Raw genomic sequence first — 24,834 nt, 5'->3', positions numbered from 1 at the left:
ATAGATGCTTTCCAGCCAATCCCATACTTTTTTCAACCAAATACAAGCAAAGAATTTCTTCTCATATGTGACAACACATCCTTATTTCTCAAAGGTATTGTACAGCTACATTAATGCATGAGAAATGTGTTGAGGTGATGAGTTGAAAAACACAATGAAAGTGCCAATCAAAACTTAGAATACTGACAAACACTGAAGGAAGAAATTCAAACCTACATTCAAAAGCTGAAGCTCAAGGCCCATATGAAATAAAAAAATCATATAACATAAGAAGAGTTATCTTTGATTAAAAAATTACACTCTTTTTTCTTACGAAGTCCGAGTTGTTTCATTTTTCGAAAGTAAAGTTACAATAAGCAACAAAATCTCTTGCACAAACTGTGCAGGGTAAGTTAATTTTTAATATAACTAAACAATATATCAGCAAAGTATTCCTTTCAGCTTCCTGGAGACTTGTATATTGCCAATTTATAATTAGTTGCAGATTTTCAATTACTTTCTAGCTAACAAAACAGTTTCATTTGCATTGTTTACTTGCCACTTAACTCAAATTGTACCCAAATTGGTTATTTTAAAATGTGACACAGATTTTCAGGGCCAAAGCAAATTCTATATATTTTAGTGTAACAAGCATCTGTATTTCAGTCTTCAGTGATAAAAGTGTACAGGATTTGGCCAAAACTCAATCAACTCCATCACAATCTCAAAATGCCTCCTGTGCAATTTGTCAAAAGCAGATTTCTTGGCAACAACACATAAAACTACAGCAACGTATAATGAAGAACATAATCTCAGAAAATACGCAAAGTTTGTTTTGTGTACTAATTGAAACTGGGAAACCACTGTAGGCAAATTTAAATTCAACAGAAGATCAAAGAAATTAACCATCAAAATATCATTCTGCTACTGTGCTTAAATATAGTCCGCTGCATTCGGTTTCATTCCTGATAGCCTCATTCATCAGGAGCATTCTAAATTCAAGGTGCAGAAATTTGGGGGTAGAGTGACTACCATGAGTGATTTTATTTGGTTTTATTCAGTACCAGGCAGACCTTAGCTAACTCTCTTACATGATACTCTCTATGATGATGCACCCTGCTACCAGATTTAAGAACTGGCTGTCTGCGACAATACCCTGTGCCAAGAGATTCCTATTACCAGGGGAGAGACGTGTTCTCCACCCCCTCTCCTTCCTCACGTCCATTAAATACAGGCGACTTTCGACTTTCAGGATAGTAAGTGCAAGCCGCTGATCAGCCTTTGTTGCAGTACTTGTTCCATAATTGATCACCCTTCTCCTCCCCACATTAAATAATCACAGGTTTTAATTTTTTCTCATCTGGAACTTCCTACTCAACATCTCTAATTGTTCTGAAAATTCTTCCATCCTTGCTAGATGATGGGGGAGGACACCTGTTATCTGGGCTAGACAGTCTCTTGAAGATAAGGACACACCTGGCATGGAGTAAAACTTCCCATCTCTCAGTTATTGCACCTAGAGGTGTCCTCATGGACCTGAGTGGGACGGCACCAGTGTCACTTGCCTGATGAGTCATGACTGATTCAGGGCTTACAAGTTCACTCTAACTGTATGCATATTTCTGTTGCACGTATTTCTTTTACCTTTTCTGTGACAAACCTTATTCAAAACCATGTTATCTGAACTAGTCTAGTTTTGTAGAGCTATTCTACAATTTCTACTCTCCTTCCCAGTCCTATCTCAGGCTAGAGCCGTCTCGGCTGTGGAGTGCCTCGGTGCCAGCACCAGCAGAGATCACAGACCACTGCAGCGAAGACTGACTGCAGTAAATGGGCAGACATGCCGAGTTCACCAAAGGCTGGACAAAACTTCCCTCGACATTTTAGACTGAAATTTGATTTTGTTGTTGGATCAGCGCTGGTGTGTTTCATGAATTGCGCTCGTTTAGATTAGGTGGTGCAACAAGGAGATGATGGTTTGTCAGTGGAGAAGCATCTTTTGGGGGAAGTGTTCTTGCTATTGTTCACTCTATTTTCCTGTTTCTTTTCCTTTTTAATACAGCACGACAGCGCTAGAGCAGTCTGTATAACACAGATCCTTAATACTAACCTACAGTATTTCCTAGGGAATACTACCTAATTATATTCTACGCACAATAGCAATTTAATAAAATATGTACGTTAAAAAACCCAAAGTCTACCGTTCCTAGCCCTGAACACCCATTATTGTCTCCTTCCAACAGTAAGAAATGGGCATTTAATCTTACTTTTAACTTTCAGTCTTTAAATCAGTTTTAAATCCATGACAAGACTTTACATCCTACCCCATTGTTAGCAAGATTCCTTAATTGCCTCTTTTAAAAGACTTTATCCAACCCTTTTGAAAGTTTAAATAAATTATATCCACTGGTTCTCCTTTATCCATTATTTGTTAACTATTTCAAAGAAATCTGACAGGCTATAGAAATCGTGCTGATTTGTCCCCATCATATTATCCTCATCTAGGTCCTTTATAACTTGATCTTTAATCATTCTCTCAACCATATTTCTTTACACTGAGGTGCCTCCCAGGTTTATAATTTCAGGGATCACCCGTAACACCTTTTTAAAAGGGGGGGAACAATGTTGATCATCCTCCAATAAAACTTTTTTTTCCCCCTCTAAATAATGCACTGTCGCCATTTGTTAGTTGCTCTGTTACCAGCCACGGTTACCTACATTTATGACCTCTAGGCTTGATTACTGCACCTACATATATTTAGGGACAAATCTGCCAACTCTGAAAAATCTGCAGCTGGTACAGACACCATCAGCACACCTTAGCAGCCGGAGTCGTTGGGAGTACATCCCCACGGTACTCTGCTCTCGTCACTGGCTTCCTACAGAACTGAACTCAAGTAACGTCTCAATCCTGACATTCAATACCCTCACAGGATGGACCCATGCTTCCACTGAATGAGACAATCTCTTGTAACACTGAACTACGCCCTTCTCTGAGGATCTGCTGTAGGATCAGTCAGCAACAAAGATGAGGCTTGCAAAACTCAAAAGACAGTTGTCTGAGAGGCTGGTGCAAGAATAAAACTAACTTTTGCAAGAGAAGAAAGAAACAGCAATACTGTACCACTTTCCCAACAAACAGCAAAATTTATTTTCTGAGTTTTAATTAATAATAGAGGTAAGCATATCCAGACCTTTGTCAGACAATGGATGGGGCAGCTAAATAAGGAAGCGAGATATGTATATTCTTATTTAAACTTTAAAATGCATACGGCGTGCAGATGCTATTTTGACAAGAGAGTGAAACCTAAAAACCTAGAGAGCTATTCCGCTCGAGTTTCCTCCAAACTCGTATCATTGCCATACAGATCCAATTATCTATTACAAATTAATTCTTCTAGTCCTTCCAGCACAGTTTTTATCCCTTTGTCTGTCAGAACACTGCTGTCACTACTTGCAAAGAAAACCAATGGAGGAGGTATTTCCCCATTGCCTAGTGATGCAAACAAATAATCTAGCTTTTCTACACTCTCCTGCTCATCAAGCTGAACTGGGTTTGACAACTGGAATGTATTAATTAAACCCTTGCACATTTAAGGGGAAAAGAGTCACTCTGCCAAATAAAATGGGACAATAATGAGGACAACATTGGAGCATCTCTGCTGCAAAGTTGCCACATTTCTAGACATGTATTCATTCACCCACTCATCCTTCCCCCCTCCCCCAGGATCACCAGTTTGGTGTGAAGTTCAGAAACAAGTCTAACAGCAAGCAGCAGAGGAAATAAGTGGGTGCAGTGTGTATTGTTTAATTTCCCTTATTAACGACATGAAGAATTGGTTGTTTTTAAAAGGTTCATTATTATTTCCTCCCACTATTCTTATGAAGGGAAAGCATAAGACTAAGAAAGAGGTGTACACTGTGCCATGCTAACACTCAGAACCAAGGCCATTTTGATCTGCTCAGGAAAGGCAGAGATTTACCATCACATACGGGATCTCAACAACCCTCTTTTGGGTTTTACAAATTAATTCCACTACGGAGTGCCCCTTACTTCTGTAGAGTAGCATGCATCCAGGGAAAATACTGCTTGAAGGCTTAACTTCCGCAACAAATGGACCTCGGTGCATGGCAGGAGGAGAGAGAACACCCAAAACTCCCTTTCTCCTTTCTAGACTATACGTCAGGACACCAGTGTGCAGTTGCAATCCAGGCAAGCCCAGCTTTGGTAACAACAGCGCTGGTGGGGGACAGTGACCGGTGCTGTTGTCAGATGGCCATAAAGAAAAAGTCCTGTCACCACATCCTCTAACAGCATCGCGTGGCAGGGGTTTCCAAGGATAGCCTGAAAGGGAGAGCAACGCGCCGAACACTTGGAAACAACTAACTGCTTGAGAGAGAGTGTAAACTTAATAAGTAGGCCACACAGATCACATCTTTACCACCAACACGTTGAACAATTTATAAGAAAGTTTTGTAATTCTGCATAATTAAGTCTCTTAATAATGTAGATTTGAAGACTACAGAGCCACTGCACTTAAGGTTGATGCTATTTTAATTACACAGAAAAGACATAATTTGAGAAGAAGCCTTGCAGTTTATTACATTTACTTCTGTCAAATAACATAATTGTGTGCCAGGGTGCCTGAGAAAAGTATTGTGGTTTTTTTGCCTTTTTTAAACAGCTTATGCCACTCGAAAAGGATTACTTCCTTTGTAAGTTGCTGTTTCAACTGAAGGGTACCAATTAATTAAGCCATTTACATAAAACTGTCTTGGATCAGCTACCTACAAAGATAAAGGCTGAAATCTACCTTCTAATTGAACAAATAAAGTTTTAAGAATAAATGTATGTTGGTAATTATCTGTAATAATACAAATTAGGAAATTTAGCTGATAAAATGAATATGTCAGAAATTAAGACTGAATTCTTATCATCCAAATTGAATAAGGAACAATCTATCCAAAAACCAGTGTTCTAATTCATCTTTCATTTATTGTCACATTACATACCCTTGTATCATTTGATGTCTTGCCATATCACATGATGCAAACTGAGAAGAGGTGGAAAGTGTCTGAATTTCAAGGGATGTGCTTATTCTGATTAGATTTTTTTTTCTTTTTTGGTTTGGGGGTGGACAGGAGAGAAAAGAAAAAGCTCTGTTTTTCACAAATAGTCATTATACACAGCAGGGAATGATAAATGACATCATTTAGCAAAATAACCTGGGGTACTTTAACACACACAATCAAAAGTAAGCTGTTTATTATCTAACTGTATGCAATTGATATGAGTGCATAGTACACTAATATATCAAGTAAAATAAAATATGTGTGTCTTTTGTTGCAATAGTTTTAGCAGGGGAAACACAGCTTAGACCAAAATCATGGTCTCTCTAGCATTTAACTACAATCTATGTTTTTTCCTCTACGCTTAAAAAAGGAAATTGTACAAGAACTTCTTATGCCAGTGGAGAAACAGATCTGCACTGGAGATTTGTATTGCTGCAGCTACAGCACCACAGACAGACACGGACCCCATGAAAAATAATTTTTACGTTCAACCTCTAGCACAGAAGGTGGTTTCTCATCCTCCACCTGTGTGGTGGTTCAGCTGATTAATGGTCTGACTGTGACAGCTGTTACACATGCAAAACTTGCACTGAAGCGAGTGGTGGGGTTTTTTGTCTGCATAATGACTCGAGTCTGCACAACTCCAAGTCATATCACACGTTCTGAGTCAGGTCTCTTCCCTTCCTAATTATTGCATTCTTTGCTAATGGATGGGATACATTTTCTTGCAATACATCCCAACCAACTGTTTTGCCACATATAAATCAAGCTTATAATACTAAAAATTTAATCCAGAGAGGTTTTCATATTGAAGCTTGCTATATCTGTCTCCAGGCAGAGATTCAGGATCTCAGAAGCAGCTGAGATTGTGCATTACACATGTTGTGCTTGCACGTACCAAACCAGATCTCTGAGACTTATGAAAACATTTACGTATACAACTTGGAGTACTCAGTGGGAGTATGCATCTACATAACAATAAGCACAATGGTAAGTATTTGCAGGATCAAGGCCCAAATCAGCAAGAGATTTCACACTGCAAACATCCCAATCTCAATTTTTGCTACTGAACAATAATAGGACATTCAGTCAGGATTACTGGTTTTCTGCATCTGGAAACAGAGCTGAGAAGGTTAGCTCTTCAGGGCAGAGGACAGCCCTGCTCCTAGGTTTATGCAGAGCCTCCAGGCTGTGGGCTGCCTGTAGAAAATCCAAATACCTGGCAAATAATCATTTAATACTACATCCGCTGTCTGATCCTTGACTGCAGCACCTCAAAACTTTATAACATTTTGTAAAATCATCTGAATTGAGCTACTGAACTAAACAAAATTGTCTTTTATTTTAACTATATGGCAAGCTTACTCCCTTTGTACAATTCCACTCTCTCCAAGTTCACAGCTGAGTTGCTGTTGTCGGACTTCAGCAGTTCAGCGCTGGACTTGTACCTTCTTGTTGTGCTCTTGCCTGCTGGGGCTTCCCAGCTGGACCTGCAAGATGCAAACCCAGTGCCTGAGTCCTCTCCCCACGGACCGATGGGATTTTGTACCAGGAATGTGCTGGTTTTGGCTGGGGTAGAGTTAATTTTCTTCACAGTAGCTAGTATGGGGCTATGTTTTGGATTTGTGCTGAAAACAGCGTTGATAAAGCAGGGATGTTTTAGCTACTGCTGAGCAGTGCTTACACAGCGCCAAGGCCTCTTCTGCTTCTCACCCCACCCCACCAGCGAGGAGGCTGGGGGTGCACAAGAACCTGGGAGGGAACACGGCTGGGACAGCTGACCCCAACTGACCAATGGGGTATTCCATACCATATGATGTCATGCTCAGCATATAAAGCTGGGGGAAGAAGAAGGAAGGGGGGACATTCAGAGTGATGACGTTTGTCTTCCCAAGTCACCGTTACGCGTGATGGAGCCCAGCTTTCCTGGGGATGGCTGAACACCTGCCTGCCGATGGGAAGGAGTGAATGAATTCCTTGTTTTGCTTTGCTTGTGTGCCCGCCTTTTGCTTTCCCTATTAAACTGTCTTTATCTCAACCCACGAGTCTTCTCACATTTACCCTTCTGATTCTCTCCCCCATCCCACCGGGGGGGAGTGAGCGAGTGGCTGGGTGGGGCTGAGCTGCCGGCTGGGGTTAAACCACGACAAGTAGAAAACACTGGAGGCAGCTGCAAGGGATGGCACCGAGCCTGGGCGAGGCTAAGTGGAACGTGTGTGCACGTGTTGTGCGTGGAGGGTGCAGGCTGTGATAATTAGGGAGAGGCCAGCGCTGCAATAGTTGAGAAGAGATGAGCTGCCAACATCAACGGGTCACACGTCAGAGGAGCTCGGTGCATTAGTCAGTGACCAGGAACTGGAAACAAACAGCCGCTGGCTCCGCATTGACTCTCATATTAAATCACTTTCAGGAGCTTTCGGGTACTGTTTCAGTGATTTCTTCAGCCCCAGTCTAAATATAACACTAGGTAAATGTGACAGGCATTTACCGAGGCATTTTACAGACAAAACAGGGTCTCTCTTGCCCTATTTTTATACATATTTCAAGGAAACATCACAAAAAAGGCTATAACAACAGAGAGAACTGCACATCTAATATCATAAGCAAAAATTAAACACCTTTAGAGATACACCTTTGCACAAGCATGCACGCATATAAACCAAAGCATAAATACACAGATGTAAGTGCACAACAGAAGATGTCATTCACTAATGTACATAATGGAGAAGAGAATGTGTCACTTTTTGATCCAATTTTTACCACTGGTCTAAAATTATCAGTAAAATATGATGTACAAACCTAAAACAATGCAAGAGAAAACTTGTTTTCTTTTCTATTTCTCTTTCAAACAGTGTTTCAGAAAATCCCTTTGCATTTTTGTAACTTCTCACAAATTAAAAGAAAGTGTCATCCAGGTGGGTTTACTGATCCCTGGCTTAACAAGCATTACGTAGACTCTCTGCCTCTATGAGGGTGCACTATCACCTACTAGAAAGCAACACTCTCTTTTTACGTTCAGCAAGTAAGGTATGATGAGTACAGTCATTGCAATGAGAACCCATAAATGCATTGTGCGTGGTCATTTCATGACAATGGAAATAGATAGCATATAAATACCATTCACCACATTACAAATAAAACAACACACACACACAATACCATCCTCCCACACTTCTCCATCCACCCCGCATTACACTCACTGGTGCTAAGATGATTAATAAAACACAATTTGGTTCATAAGAATCTGGTTTTACTTTCACCGAGAAGCTCATCTTTCCTCCTTTGCCTGTGGCTCTTTTATTGTTCTACAGCTCTGGTTCTAGAAAATGGCACCACTTTGCAAATGCTTAGGGATGCATCATCTATGGAAGGTGCCATGCTGAATAAGCCTCTACCCTGCTTCACTGTACATGTGTCAAAAGTGAAACTTCTTCTGCCACTAACAGCAAGTGTCTTCTAGAAGAGACAATCCTAGCTTGAGGAGTTATTCAAAGGGTAAATGCTGTTTGTGTTTAGAAAGAAGGTCTACCCTTAGCAGAAAATCTAAAATGTTCTCCTTTGCAGGAATGTACTCATTTCTAATTTCAATACTGATTTGAACAAGAGAAAAGAACTCTACCAAAGGTGCATTTTTTACAATTGATGTTTTAACTTTACACTAAAAAGTTAAGACCACTGCTGCGCTCATGTAGGGCTGCATCTCCAGAATGGTTCATTTCTCTGAAGTCTATCTAGAAGCTTGCCATAGGTAAACAATTCACTTTTAAGGAAATTTCCATTTTTGCAGTCCTGGATCATTATCTAGATGTATTTATTGAGCTATAGGAAGGAGATGGTCTTATGAAAGAAAGATCATTAGCTCTGAATTGCTCATCACATTGCTGCTGTTTTCTGTGATGCAACAACCTTTGGCATATATACTTGAAACTATGTCACACTTGTCTTCTTTAGTGGATGTAATGCTAATGAAAGTTTTCTGGTTAATGTATCTAGAAGTTGATTTCATTTGCACTCATGGAACAGGTAGACAGTAGTTAAAAAGTTCCCCCACCACCTTTACGTAAAAATGAGTTTGATAAATCAATTCTAGAAATGAAATTATCATTCAGTTTCCACTTCTACTTTGCCCCAGATGACTTAGACATTACCTCATTGACAAGGATCAGAAAGAAACCACTGTTTCAACTTGCCAAGCCCGTGGCTATAAGTGACATTCTGAGTCTGATCTTAAGTAACGATCCCTAAATAAAAGGCTATATAACTAATTACTAATCCCTTGAGCTGTCTAGGCTATAGATGGCACCATCATACACTATTTATTTATTTGGATGAAATTCTGTATAAAAATATTTCAGCAGGACTACAGTGACCTCGCAAGATACTACAGGGATGGATGACTTAGATATGCCACAGATCAGACAGATATTCTTAGCAAGTGTATGACTCTCAAAATGTTAAAACATATGAAGCTACTTATCAAAAAGCAAAACATACCGCAGATTTCTTTTCTGATTTTTTTAACTTTAAGAACAGCATATAAAGAAACAATATTGCAAAGTCTTAATTTTTCATCAGCTAGTTCTATTCCTAATTATTCCTATATTTTATCTTCTGCAGATGCCAAAGATAAAATAGAAACATAATTAAATGAAAAGCAAGGAGGAGATGTCCTGAACCTAAATGTGTCTAAGATAACCTAGTTTTTGGAATCTAAACAAGCCTCTCTTTAAACATTTCTTCTGCAGTGTGTCTCACTTGGAAGCAACTTCATTTCCACGTGAAAATCACAAAATTGAATCCCTGACACCAATGCAACTAAGACCTCAAGAGCTTTTCTTCCTTAAAATGTACAATCATTTCTCACTGGCTGACACAAGCTGTTGACCTGTGTGATTTGTTATCTTCGACATAAAGTACACAAAAAGCTTTAGAAATTCCACATACAGGACCATCTGGTTAGTGTTACTCCATTTATTCCACTCTTTTTCCATGAAATGTTTGAACCAGAAGTATACAAAACACTAATAATAAGTAGAATGTTCAACAAATGTTAATGACTAACTATAACTTATCACATTTTTCATTCTAAATTCCTCATGGAAGCAATCCGTTTGTTTTTAGAAATCTTCACCGTTAGAGAATTTTCTCACTGGCCTGAAGAACTGATATTTTTCCTTTTCATAATACTTGCCAGTTATGTGTGTGTAGAATTCAAACACGGGGAGTTAAAATGGTATACATTTTACTTCTGCATCCCTTACAGATGCTTAAGTCCTGTGATAGGACTATGTCTCCATTGCTTAATGCGTTGAATAGGGAAGGTATGTGCTGGCTTTCAAGTGCATGGCAAACAATATTCTGTGCAGAGGTGCACAGGGTCATTTTCTGAAGTTCAGACACGGCAATGAGTGGGAATCCATTTTCTCATCCTACAAAAATTTTCCAAGCCCACATCAACTTGCAAACCAATTATTTTTATATGATAAACCAGAGAAGAAATGGGCACACACTCATCCCACTCCAGAAAAGGCAACAGGTCCATAATTACCATGCTCCCCTGTGATCTGAAAGATCAAGATCCTGTTCCCTAATTCAGACTGAAGACTCACATTTCACACATCAGCTGAATCTTCTACCTACTGACTCTTCCAGGGAAGGTGTCTCTGTTTCTCCTGTTGTAATTATTCATTTCCAAGTTATTCATAGCAGCAGACATTTGGATCCACCCCCCACAGCTCCCCTAGACACAGCCACATGACTATTCGGATGGACCAGAATAGGGCAATGGACACTAGGTCTGTATATATTTCCTTCTCTCTCCTTTTGACCAGAAGCTCTATCTTTGTCAAATGTAGAACAGACACAACAGCACACACAGTGTTGTGTGGTTGATTTTTTGAGGGGGTCTAAAAAATCTCTCCTTATCTACGCTGAAGTGCTACCATGCTCGTCTGTGCACGTGGGTATATCAGATAGCATCCACAGGACTCAGGACCTTCCAAAAATGAGAACTGAAGATTGGGCACACTGTCTCTCAAACCCTTGCTCCCACCGGACTGAAAGCCAGAACATTTCCTGGACACCTCCCTCCACTGCCATCATGGAAGAGAGATTTTTGGGCCCCAAGAAAGAGATTCTTTCTGTACCGGATCATCAAGGGTTTTGCTTTGTTTTTAATACTAACTTTTGCTCTTGCAATTGTTTTATAAGCTGTAGGAGTCAGGTATCCACTGCCCTGACAGAAGAGCCAGAAATGAAAACTGATGTGTCCCAACTCAGCTTTTTATTCTAGCAGCTAGCAATTGCCTCTCAAGCTTTTGAGCTCCCCCCAAATTCTCCATTCCAGTCTGAAAGGAATAGTTGAGGCTCTTGTCAGAAAGTGATGCTGCTTGGCCTATTAGCCAACACCTGGAATATGATGGCTATCGCAGGGCAAGTGAGTTTTGAGAGCCTAGTTACCCTGCAAGGCATTGACAGCTTCCAGTGACTGATCGAGTCAAGGATGGGCCTGGAGTTTTTGTGCCACCACAATACGTTGAATAAAACATATTTCAGATTGACTCCCTTGCATTTATGTGCATAATAGAAATGTATATAACATACATTCAGGAGCGCACTCATGTTCATCATGTCAATGAACATTTTATAATCTGTTTTCATATTTGCAACAAAACAGAGACGTGCTAGATTCCTGAACCAACAGTAACCCCTTACTGAGTCTATACATGTAGCAAGAGCGGAGTAGGAACAGGATGATGCATGGCTTGAGAAAATATTAAGAAACTGAATCTCCTTTCATATCATCTCAGGTTCATCCTTTCAAACACTATTATAAATTAAAGACCTATAATGAATTTTGTCATGGGTGGGGGTTTGGTTTGAAGCAACAATACTACATTTGATTCAAGAATAATCTATTGCGACCTATAATACCAGTGTGCCAGCTTTTTCAAATTAACTGACCACAGCTAGCAAACAGCTATTAACATGGTGACTGTGTGGGGATACAAAGATATGCAGTGTCTGTGCTGCTGAACCACAAAGTATTTTTAAAAGAAGAAAGAATTAAAGAGGACGGCCTCCCCCTCCCCAACTGGTCAGTAAGACAATGAACTTATTCAATCTTTACAATCTTTTGTGCTTCTTTATAGGAATATTCCACCAATTTCCAAAATTATAGCTGGTGGTTGGCTTAATATGATTTGTGCACTAAATAAATGACAGTGTTCTCAACAGGGCTAAGCATTATATTAAATCAGTGATTAGTGCACCCTTGTATATATATCACACGTCAAAGCCATCATAGAGCTTTGCAATTGATTATAAAATCCTCTGTAAGTATGTACAGTAATAAGGCCACCCTGACATCGAAATATTCAGACACAGCTCACTATTCACTGTTAAATTCATCCATTCAGCAGCATCGACACCAACCTTTTCTATTTTCTCTTCCTGACAAACTGCAGATGTGTCTTTTGTGCAGGAGGCAAAAACAAAAGACTTAAGGAATGACCTTCAACATAGCAATATGGATATGAGTTGGCAATGCCACATGAGCAGTAGCGCTGGCTACGCTCTTCCCAAGAAGGATGGATGCACCAGTGCACCCCACTGGTCTCCAGTGGCACAGAGGACAGAAGTGATGAGGTCAAGCTAAATCCTGGGTCTCCAACCCAGGACAGAATTATGCTGCTATTGCACTAACAGGCCAGTTCAGATCATCTGTTCTTGCCTTTCCATCAACAACAGATGGTTCATATAAGAATACAGTATATCCTCAGCATGGCAAGAAGTAATGGATTTTTTTCAGATTTTGAGGAATATGGTTGCCTAAGGACAGATATGTGCTTTGCTATAAGACTGCCTGGTAGTAAACAGCCTTTTAAAAAAGCCAGTAATTTTTTTCAGAACCAAATAATGAAAACTGCACATCTGAGGACATAATGGAAACAGTGTTTTTAACAGACTGAGAAATCTGTAAAGCTGAATTTTAAATGATTATGACAAATCAACAAAGCAACGAGTCCGTTTTGTAATAATTTCAAAAAATGCAAATGAAGAGACCAGTGACTTTTTTTTCCAAAAGGAACGTACACTTTTGTCCTATTTCCTTATAATAAAGAACAAAAAAATTCTTCTGGCTCAGGCAATATAACTGTTCACCTCAAAGGTAGACGCCAGGCTTAGAAAATTTCTAGTGATAATTCCTGAGTTTCAGAAAGCAACTGTGAGGAGTTGGTTGCGATGGGGATGCCTACAAAGCCATCGTTACAATGCACCTCTTCCTTCTGCTTATTGAAAGAGCAGCTTTGGAAAAGCTTGAAGAATATTTTTGATATTGGCATTTTCTTTGCTCATCACTTTGACCATTGTTACTCCTCTTTGCTACGGTTTCCCTTTTTCTGTTATATAAACATAATCTACTTGCTTTTTCTTTCAAAGCATTCTCAGCCTAATCCCCTCCCAACCTATTCTCATTCATTTATTCCAGAGGGGAGAGCTTCCACCTCCAGTCAGCCCCTGACAGTGGGCTCCATCACCCATTTGTTACCTTTTCAAGCAAGGATCTTTGTGCTTTCTCCCCTGCTGCCCCCATGCTTGGGTAGAGCTCCTTGTTCATGTCCACAAAGCTGCCTCGTTATCCTCCTTCAAATCCCCTCTCAAGCCTCCTCTTAACTCTGATGCCAGAAAAAAAGCTTGACAATGGCTGTGCTGCTGCAATATTGAGCCCACTACCTATGAAGCCGACCTTCTTATTCACTCCTCGTGCTTCCCCATCTGCTTATATCCACCTGTTGTCTGCTGTCGTTGGGTTTGAAAGTTATCACAGGAGAAAGGGCTAAATCAGCTTGAATTACTCTGCATTTGCTGAGAATGCATATTCCTGTCAGCTGACATGAGGCAACTTGTTACCCTGAGAAAATATCTTTATATGCCTCAGCCATCTGGATGTAAATTCTCTAGAGGGGGCAACTCTTTGCTCTGTATTTGTATGCTGCCCAAGGGTCCTGGTCCTAGCTATTTCACAGCACAAAAACATTGCTGGATATATAATAAGGATTATGTTTGCTCTTCTAGATGCCTAGTTGTGTGTGTTACCATAGCTTGGCAGCCTGCGTACATGGACAGAAGACAGAAAGTTTACTAAAGTTTAATGAAATATGGATCAGCATCTCAGAGCATTGAACATATGGCCCATATTTAAATATGACTAACACACAGGCAAAATTCTGGTCTAATAAATATTTAGCAAGTTGGGTGATAGACATATGCAGCTACAAACTACCTGGTTACCCATCCATTAATACAGTTACCATGAGTAGGGGATTAAAAAAGCTCAGCTTTAATAGCAACATCATTGTCTCTATCAGGTTGCTACTCCCACTGCCTCCTCTCCCACCCTGTTGGACAAACAAGAGAGCAGCGTCACTCAGTCTAAACAACTTCATAAGCAGGATTAAAACTTTTAGCTACTGTGAAATCATCTTATTTACAAAGCTAGATTTTATTTTACAGATGAAGTGTTTTATGAGTGATGCTACCAGAAGCAGGTTGGTGCTGTACAGGACAGGGAAGAAGACTTCCTCTGAGTGGGGAAATCAATCAAGTCTCTGAATCGTTCAAAGTACAGGAAAAACATTTTTGATTGAAACAATCAACCCAATTTGCAATCTGCCATTTAATTAAAAAAAAAAAGAAAAAAGAAAAAAGAAAAAAAAGAGGTATTTTTACTCTAAAAGTAAATACACAGAATTCAAAAGCAAAACTCTCAACCTTTAACTTTGTGCTTGCTTATTGTCTGAGGGTGAGGCTTGAATTAGCCCTTGCCTAAAAATCCCATTTAGGAAAGTGTGGGATCAGTTTCTTCCTTTTTAAAAAAAACTTTTACAAGTGGAAAAAATCCCACAGCGGCTGCAGGGTAATGTTTTTCATTAACCGGAACGCACATTTTCAGAAGTAAAACTGCATGCTTTTTCTGGCAATAATTAACAAATTATTGTATATCTTTTTTTTAAAATTACTCCCCAGATAATGACTCTTCTGTTTCTTTACACCAATGAATATTGCCAACCTGTTTGTTTTTAAGAACAAAGAGAGAAGTCCAAAGCCCATTGCTGCAAGCCATATTTCCAATCCCTATCTTCTGCATAGTTTTGAACTATAAAAAAGAAAATCTTTTTCTAAAACTTAATATAGAAAAATTAGCATGACCAAAACAGTTTCAAACCCCAATCTTCAAATGAAAGTGCAAAATGAATTTGAAACTGCAAATGAAGTAACATTTGTTTTAGTAAACAGCAATTTGTACAGATAAGGTTATTTACACAAGAGCTCCACACATTTTTGCCATCTGTATTATTTTACAAGATGGATCCAAAATTAAAGAAAAGTAAAATTTAATAAAGAAGGGTATCCGTATATTTAAAAATCGATTTCTTTTATTACTCCACCTAATACTAACTCAGCACAATGCAACTGCCATTTTAAGGAATTCTTACAAAATTTGAATGAGCAAGTGTACTTCATTACAAAAGATAAAAGTTTCTTCTTCCCTACAATGAATACAGGTAATTTCAGAAGCTGTGGCTTATAATTATTCACTGCTGAAAGGCTTTTAAAAGGTCCATATTGAAAACAGTGACCCCCAGCTTCCCCTCAGAATGAATGGAGGTAAAAATTCTCATTTTGTTGGAATGCTGGTTGATAACTGTTAGGCAAAACATGCATTTCTTCATTACAGTGCAGTCTGTAGGTTCATTTAAATAACAATATCATCCAGCATAAAAGTCACAAAAGAATTATCTGGCAATTTCAATATATTGAAATGTATTATTAGTGCTAACAATGGACACCTCGAGTAAATAAATGAATGTCTTTTATTGGCAGTATTACTTCCGATTATTTAGCTTTATGGAATATCAAACTTTATAATTCAACACCTTGGTCAAGAGTGTTTGCTTGTGTAACTTTTGAACTAGAATTGACATTTTTAAATGTCTCTCCAATTTCCTCTTCCTTTCCCCACGATTCCCAAGAAAGTAAAAAAAAAACGTTGCCCAAGAACAGGGAGCACTATTGTGTCCTTCTGTGATATTTAAAGAGCCACCTTCATACTGTCATTATTTGTTATGACAAAATAAACCCCAAATCTGGAAATTAGATTTTTTTGTGAAAGATATCAACCCAGTATTTACAAATTATATCAACAGTATACAAAATGCCTCAAAAAATTTAACATTTTAGAATCTTATTATTACAGGAATGTCATCTCTATCTCAAGAGATCCCAACCTGATTCATTACCATTAAGAAACAAATTACAGCACAAGAGGTATACAGCCTCTGGGCTTGGTGTGTCCAAAAACACATGATGACTGCAAGTGCTCTCTTAGAAAGCTTTCCCACCGCATGTCTTCAAATGGCTCCAGGAGGAGGAGCTGTGTTGGTTGTCAGAGATCTCACTGCACTTGACTTTGCAGGGTCCTTTCCCTTAGCTGCCTTTCAGATACACTGTCCTCCTCTGCCGTGCCAGCTCTTGGGGATATTTTTGCCTCTACAGCAGAGCTGATGCCACGGAATGCTTGGCTCGGTGCAAAGCTTGGTGGTTCAGCTTATATCGCCAAGGTTAAGTTTGATTTAAGCCTCTGGTCTTTGCACTGAAATGACTGAAGCACCCCGCCCCCCCGTTCGATTTTGTCAGGTCTGCTGTAGGGTTGGTAACCTCGGGCGGATGGATGGGGTGGACAGCAAAGAGATGGTAATGTCTTATGTACCACGGCTAGATTCCTTGGAGTACATCTGTCAATATCCTGCATCTACTGGGTTTGTTAGTCACTTCTTCACATCCAAGATATCCACTTAAGAGGATACCCAAAAATAAATTGCCTCACATGAAAATGGCATGTTCAGTTGAGCCTAAAGAAAGAAAAAACTTTTCCCAAAAGACAGTGAAGACAACCAAGTTGTGCAGCATGACTTGGGCAAACATATTTATACCATTAACACAAAGATGATCCTAGAAATGGATGGAGATTGCTGGGATATGCTGAAACAGACAGCAGCTTTAAAACATGGATATACTAAAATGATCCTTTCTTTTGTACCAGTGTAGCAAGGATGCAGTTCGTAATTCAGGAAGACAAAATTTACTTATTTTCACACATCTGCAGGTAAAGAGAAATACAGTTCTGTTTAACGTTAGCTATATTTCTTCCATGACAATACATGGTCTGGCACAGTATCAACCTCAAATGATTGCAGAGTTTATAATGACTGACAAGGCAGAAGTCAGTCTTGTAATTAAGGCAGCATATTCAGGTATTCAGGAAATCAAAGTTCAGTTCTCAATGTTGTAATGCATTCTCTGCATCACCTTTGGTAAGTTACAATCTGTGCATCCAGAGTATACGGCAGAGCTAACACTACTCCTTCTTCCCGTTCTTTGTCTTGACAACAAAGATTATTAACTCATCAGTGCAGAGGATTTCTCTTAATTTGTGTTTATACGATAATTTGTACAACATGGCCCTAATTTCAGATGGAGACTCTATGCACCACTATACTTCTAAATAAAGCCTGGCTAGAATTCTTCAAGTCCACAGAGCCAAATTGCAGCAATTCATTTAAACAAATTGAAGAAGGGCTTGTATATCGAATGATATAAAGGGACTGAACATGTGGTTAGCAAGGAGGAGTTTCTTGTGCTGTTAATCCAATTCCAGGGTGACTGCTGGGAATCTTCTTTACTCAGTAAAGCCCTTAATTATGAAGAGCGTCTACACAGAACTGCTGAGGACAAAAACAATGAACAAGTGTCACGGTTAAACTATCTTTGCTTTTATAATTGGCTCATTTCAAATGTCTAATAGAGAAGTCTACAAACTCAGAACCACTGGATCAGAAGCACGATATTGTTTTTATACTATAGGTCAATGCCATCCACATCCTGTAGCTAAAAAGGTATGTTCATCTGTGAAAGTATTTATAAATATTACACGAGTGCTGCAAGGAGTAAATAGCAGGGAATAGTAGCAGCCTGTGACGACTCCAACACGTGATACTGAAAACCCAAAAAGCAATTTGGCACTTTCAAATGCTGGCACTAAATACGGCCGAGTAATGTGTTTCTACAGCTCTCATTCTATACACGTGTGATCTCACCCTCAGGTCTATAGCCAAATACAAGAAATAAGAGGGAGCTGCAGAAACATGTGAGAAAGAAATACTAAATAGTAGACCATTCTCCTACCCCTGTTGCTGTGTGGCACAGAGACAACGTTAGCAATGGAAATTCTGCTGCAGGCAGCCAAAATTTCAAAGAGAAGAAGAATCCAAGCAGCAACAGACCTGCAAAGCTCAAGAAGATCCTACAGCCAGACTTACAGCCTGTCTTAGGTTCCTTGCACAGACAGGTCTGATTGAGCATGCCATCTTTTTATTTTCTTTTTTCTGTAAGCATAAAAATGGTTCATTGCTCCTGACTTTAGCATATTTTTGATCTAACGTGCAAACTGCTAGACAGTACCATACTAGAGATCGACATCATCCAAATATTGCAAAGGATTCTGATAAAGTATTAACTTAGTGCTCTGACCAGTTATTAATGGAAGCTTTCTCAGTTATTACAATCATCATGTCAAAACTCGAGCCAAAGGAATTTACCCAGGCCCTGTCCAAGGAATATGACACAGGAATGTAATACACATATGGCAAAGATTTAATGTATGTGATGACTGCTAGGCAAACGATGTTTTTATTGTCCGAGAAACAATAGCATATTCAAATCCGGTATAAGTAAGGAGTGAATAATGATGTTAGATCACCGTACCACGAGGGAAACACAGAAGAAAAATTTCTTGCAAATTTAGTCTCTCTGTGAACAAAGAAAAACAATACAGAGGACAGGCAGACCATCAGGAATCAAATTGCTGAGGGGCGCTGGCATTTTTTTATTGCCAGTAATTTTCTAATGAACTGTTGACAATCACAGATGTTCTTACAGCTCAAACAGCTGGGGTTCTCAAAAATTTACCATGTGGCCAGGCGTCAAATTTTAACTGGCTTTTACCTGCCTTTGCAGTTCCGACTACTCAGAATAAGTACTCAGTGGTTTATATTTTTGCTGTTGGTAGTTTGCTGTTGGTTCATTCGCTGGCAAAATGAAATGGTTTTCACACAGGAGTAATGGTGGCTTGCCTTTGCCCTGTTGTGTAGGTAAACATTGCAGCTTAAGACCAGGAGTAAACCACGGATGGAACAACAAAATGAAAGGCATCTTGTAAATAGCAATAATAAAGGCAAGCAAATTTCCTAGTTGGAAAAAGATGTATCATTTTTCACTTAGCTCTTTAGGAGCATGATTAAAATGTGCACAAAATCACCAGTTTTCCACAGCCCTCTCCCTTTTTTGGTCATCAAAAAAGCCAATTAAAAATGGATTTGTAACCAATCTCCAAGCCATGAAATTTTCACAGCAGCAACGATACAAGATTTAAGGTAAAAAATAAACATTAAGAATTAAAAACATGGGACCTGTTATCAGACAATCACAATTATCCATTTCTCCAAGTTATGGGGATCCTCTGGTCTTTGTGATTGCAAACAAGAGCATTTACTGAGAAAGCTACTAGAACGGGAAGTAAAAGGATCTTTATAGTCACTGCTCTGGTTTGATTTCATGAAACAAATTAAAGTAAATTCAGGATTGCCCTGGATTACACAAAAAGCTAATCTATATGAGTCTAGGAAATTAATTGGAGACTGTTACTTTTACCTAGCTGCATCCTCTAATCCAAGAGTGGAATAACTGCCATACATCTCTCCACAACTTGAGGGTCTCAAAATGCCTTAGTTATTTTCCCATGACAGACTGTGCCATCTGATTTTGATAGAAAACAAAAATTGAACTTTTACATGGGACTTCTTAGAGGCTGTTTTATATGGGAACTATCCCAATCTCAAACAGTTTTCTTTTACTCTAACAAATACTGTTCTTGTTAGCTTATGCTAAAAGAATAGCAGTACGCATAAACTGGTACCTCTTGAACCTTCTCTCTCAAATAAGGTATTTCTGAACTTGATAACATCACCTGAAACATTCTGTCTTTTTATGACCTAGCAAAACGGTTGGTATTCCAAAAATGTGGGTTTTTTTAAAATGATATGTATTTGATAGTTCGACTTGTTTTTAATCATCTAATACAGAAGCGATGTGTTAATAACGACAACAGAAGTACCTGAAGATACCTTTCGTTTACAGATTTCAAATTTAAGATCTCCCAACACTTTGTGAGAATTGTCACCTTCACTTCAAAAAACAGGAAAAAAAATAGAAAACACATTTCATATAGTGAAGAGAGAGAAAAAAGTCCAGCCAGATTACATATTCCAGTCTGGTGTTTTATTGCTAGATGGCACAATTCAGTTCTCTGTGGTCAATTAATGCATATAAAAAGTAAAACAAAGAAATTAACTACAACTGGTGCTTTAAATAGGGTAACAATTCTGGTGATGACTTCTACTATGTATTAAAAGTGCGTATTACTTTTAGTCTTGCAGATTAAACTACAACAGACTGTCACACTGTGGTTCCTCCTGATTGGAAACACTACACCTAGTGTCCTCCTTACACAAGCAGGACCATAAGGCACAGGGGCTGTTGGCCCAGGACCACTATTAAGATACCAAGATTGCCCAGTAGCTCAGTGCACCCCAGTGCCCAGAGCTCCCACCTCATTAGGAGTTTATGATGCTTCACTCTTCAGGGGCATGGGAAGACCTACAGCAAATGCACCCAAACTTTTGTCTTTAATTTGATTTATCCCTATGCATTCACAAGAAATGCATGGGAAAATGTGAAAAAATAGGTACAGCTTTTTGCATGTCACTGACGCACCATGTTTTGGTACTCTCTAGGCTTACACTGGATTTCTCTAAGATAGGACTGCACCATATAACTTACTGAATCACGGTTTCTCCTCCTCTTGTGCAGAAAGCCTCTCTCTTCTTCTGTGGTCTCTTTCAGCAAAAAAGCAACCTCTCTTAGGAGAGATTGCCTTGCTTGTTCTCCCCTGCTCAAGCTCTCTGCGCATTCTCCAAAACTTTATATTTTAAATGATTGTGCTAAAACAACTGGCCTTTCGTTCTATCTGTCCTGGTTTCGGCTGGGATAGAGTTAATTTTCTTCCTAGTAGTTGGTATGGTGCTGTGTTTTGGATTTAGTATGAGAATAACGTTGATAACACAGGGACGTTTTAGTTGTTGCTAAGTAGTGCTTATTTAGTCAAGGACTTTTCAGCTTCCCAAGCTCTGCCAGATGCACAAGAAGCTGGGAGGCAGCACAGCCAGGACAGCTGACCCAACTGGCCAAAGGGATATTCCATACCATATGATGTCATGCTCAGTATGTAAAGCTGGGGGAAGAAGAAGGAAGGGGGGGACGTTCGGAGTGATGGCGTTTGTCTTCCCAAGTAACCATTACACATGATGGAGCCCAGCTTTCCTGGAGATGGCTGAACACCTGCCTGCCCATGGGAAGGAGTGAATGAATTCCTTGTTCTGCTTCGCTTGCGTGCGCGGCTTTTGCTTTCCCTATTAAACTGTCTTTATCTCAACCCACGAGTTTTCTCACTTTTACCCTTCCAATTCTCTCCCCCATCCCACCGGGGGGGAGTCAGTGAGTGGCTGGGTGGTGCTCAGCTGCTGGCTGGGGTTAAACCACGACACTATCTCAGGTGATGTTTTATTGTTGCAGACCCCAAGCCTGTGTCGAGAAGCCAGAATGAATGGGATTTCAAAAGCTGCTCCCATCCTATTGTGCTATGAAGCATCTTTTGAAAAGGACCCACTTTTCAGAGTGAGGAGGAGGTCATGCTCTGTACGGTTAGCACCTTCTCCCTTCCCAGGGAACCTCAATCCAAAATGGAGGTAAGACAACAATGGAGAAGGTAAATTAGCTCAATATTCAAAATGGAGATTGCAGTCAGATGTAGAAACACAGTGTACCTATGATTTCAAGGGAAATTTGTAGATTTTACAGAGCGCTCTGATATAATCCAGCATCACCGTATACATGTACGTATTGTAGTTTCTTCAGTATAGTTTGATAGCAAACATAATGAAATACATTTTTCATTAAAAAAAACCCTACTTTTTTGGAAAAAACCTCCTGTAAGACTTCCCTCAGATACCCCCAATATAAAAATTTCTCTGTCTCTTTCACTGTCACATAGTTCCTTCCTTTTTCTCCTCACCTCATAAAAAGTAAATCATCCTCTAAAAAGCCAAGTAAAATTTTAAAGCAGTATTTTTTTCTGGAGTCATGTAATGTTTGGCTCCATTCCCACTCTTATGCAGGAAATCTAGATAACATCTAAATGGCAATGACATTTTTGTTGAAGAGAAGCTACTGTGTAGATCTAATGTGTTCTCTACTAAATGAAGTAATTGGTTCGATTGTAAATGACCAAAAAGCCCTATTCTACCAAGTTACCAAATACACTAAAATAAGGAAAAGCTACTGAAGACGGCCTCCACATGAGCCCCTAACTCATAAGCACTTATTTATCTAATAGTCTAGTGTGAGCTCCAGCCAAAGCTTTTTTTGGTCAACCTTCTGAGTGGCCAGCAAACCCAGAGGTCACCATGGGGATGTGGATGGACAGAGAGTGCTGACACATGTGACAGCAGATTGCACTGGACTGGCCGAAGCTGTATCCTGCTGAGCTCCCGGAGGTTATCACCTTCACTGGAGAGGAGGCTGGATGGGAAATGAATCTACTTGTGAACAGCTGCAGTTTACAGCCCAGTATTATACTGTAAATTAAACCAATGTCAGGCTACATTAATATAGCAGATTATAAACAGTGGTGGAGGAACAGACGCACATCCCATTCAGCTATCACCACAGTGGTTGTACTAGCTTCCCAAAGAAAGGCAGTATGTACAGCCATGAGTAGAACTGCTTCAGCCGAGCTAGCTTAATGCGCTGTTGAATGTATCTGTAAACCCCAGACATAATGCATGAGTAAACCTGGTTTCCTTTGTGAATTGAGCTGGGACACAGGGAAAAAAACTATTCTGAAGAAGAAAAAAAAATAATTAGAAGTCGAAACAGGCACAGCTTACAATCACATCAAGTTTTAAAATATGAAACAAATGAGCAAGTACTCATCCCAAAGCCTACAAATGTTGTATTGTCACTGTCTTCACTGCTTAAACGGAGGTGATCCAGAGACATGGAAACTACCCATGGGGCAAGGAGGGCTGCAGCAGGGATCCAGCCCAGAGATCACCTTGAAGCTTTAAGGGATAACCTGTCGCCCGCCCTTCAAAGCCAGGTCTAACAATTTGAGAAGATGGGCAGAACAGGTTAAAACAGACACACTGATTTGTGTAACGGGCTTGGGGCAGCGGGGAAGTGAGGGGCGGGAATGACGTTTGGTATCTCAAAGGTAACTAAGTCTAGACCCCCGGAAAACATGTGGCATCTACACATGTGACATAAAGGTGGAATTTAAGCACCTCTATTTAAGATCGAGAATTGCAGCTTTGGCAGAAGAGGTGGAAAGTAGTCCCTGCCCAGCCTCTCCTTAACCTGGCTCCTACGTTTAGCTCAGATTTATGAATCCCACGCTTGGAAGATAGGAGTGGCAAATCTCCTTTGCATGACCAGGGCTTAAATGTCCAACGTTAACCAAGGGTGAATGGTATCGTCAGATAAAACCTTTTGAAAGCAGAGTGTCAGTAAAGCACACTTAAACATACTGACATATATAAAATGTTTTGCTAGTGGCATATTTCAGGGACTCTAACCTTACAAAACTTTTGAATTTATGGAAGCTTTGCCAATGGTGAAGTGTCACTAGAAATGTTATATAATTAGGACTAAACACAAGAAAAAATAAAGACTTAAAGTTGAAACTATCCATGAAATCACAAGTGCTTGCTTTACTTAGATTGTAGAACTGTTTTTGCAACAATGCCAGAACAGTATAACTAGACATGTTCAAATAGTAAAGAACAAATAATAACTAGTTAAATGCTATGCAACAGCCTAAAAATACTATTATTAAGTTAAGAAAACGGGTTTTCCTAGAACATTCAAGCTACCCATTAAATGAAAAAACTAATAATTGGTACTGCTGAGTTGTGACACTTCATAACCTGTGCAGGAAAGCAGCAAATGAGATCCAGGGAAAATCATTGGAAGCAGAATTTAATTTGTACTGTAATATTATCATAGTCAACTGGAGTCTAGAAAACCAGGGAAAGATAGATAATAATGGTAAGGTTCTTAAAACCATGCAGGGAAGGAACTCCTGAACATGACTTAAACTTATATTCTCAGACTACCTGACTGGGTTGTGGTACTGCAGGACAATGTTCCCTAAGAACTGTATCAAACCAACACACAACTTCATGAGCTTAAAGTCAGTGCTTCTTCTTTAACCTTAATGTTCTTGCATGGTTAAATATTCCAGCCATGTGGAAAGAGAGAGTGGAGAAGGGTGGGGGAATCCAAACACCAGCCCTACTCTTTGCTACTGTTGTTTTTCCCACAGTTAATTGCCCCGATTTCATTGCCACTGAGCTTGTATAAAATTGAGAACAAGCCCAGTCGATCGCGTCAATTATTAAATTCTGAATATGAATATATGCTTTAGTGAGGGACAGGTTGGAAAGGGCATTGGCCAAATCCAGCTTGGGTGGAACTGCTAAGAGACTGGTGGTTTAAGAACCACCTTCAGCTTTTGATGGCCAGAGTCGCCTACTAGTATTTGCA

At 39.5% G+C, this 24,834-nt stretch overlaps 1 protein-coding gene across 4 annotated transcripts in view; it reads right to left on the bottom strand.

Annotated features, from left to right (window-relative positions):
* Nucleotides 1–24,834, bottom strand: part of VTI1A (vesicle transport through interaction with t-SNAREs 1A) — a 282,386-nt gene that overhangs the window by 50,116 nt on the left and 207,436 nt on the right. Inside the window, exon 8 of one of the 4 annotated variants that reach the window (XM_075155069.1) lies at nt 4,974–6,542. The exons of the other annotated variants lie outside the window; for them this stretch is intronic. Within the exon in view, the coding sequence (XP_075011170.1) occupies nt 6,401–6,542 (142 nt within the window). The 3' untranslated portion in view covers nt 4,974–6,400. Of the gene's footprint in view, nt 1–4,973; nt 6,543–24,834 lie in introns of those variants that run through there. 4 annotated transcript variants of the gene reach the window in all.

The sequence above is a fragment of the Calonectris borealis genome, chromosome 7 (assembly GCF_964195595.1).
Source record: "Calonectris borealis chromosome 7, bCalBor7.hap1.2, whole genome shotgun sequence".
Lineage (NCBI taxonomy): Eukaryota > Metazoa > Chordata > Aves > Procellariiformes > Procellariidae > Calonectris > Calonectris borealis.
Note: the sequence above shows the minus strand (reverse complement) of the source record. Positions and strands in the feature narration are given on the sequence as shown.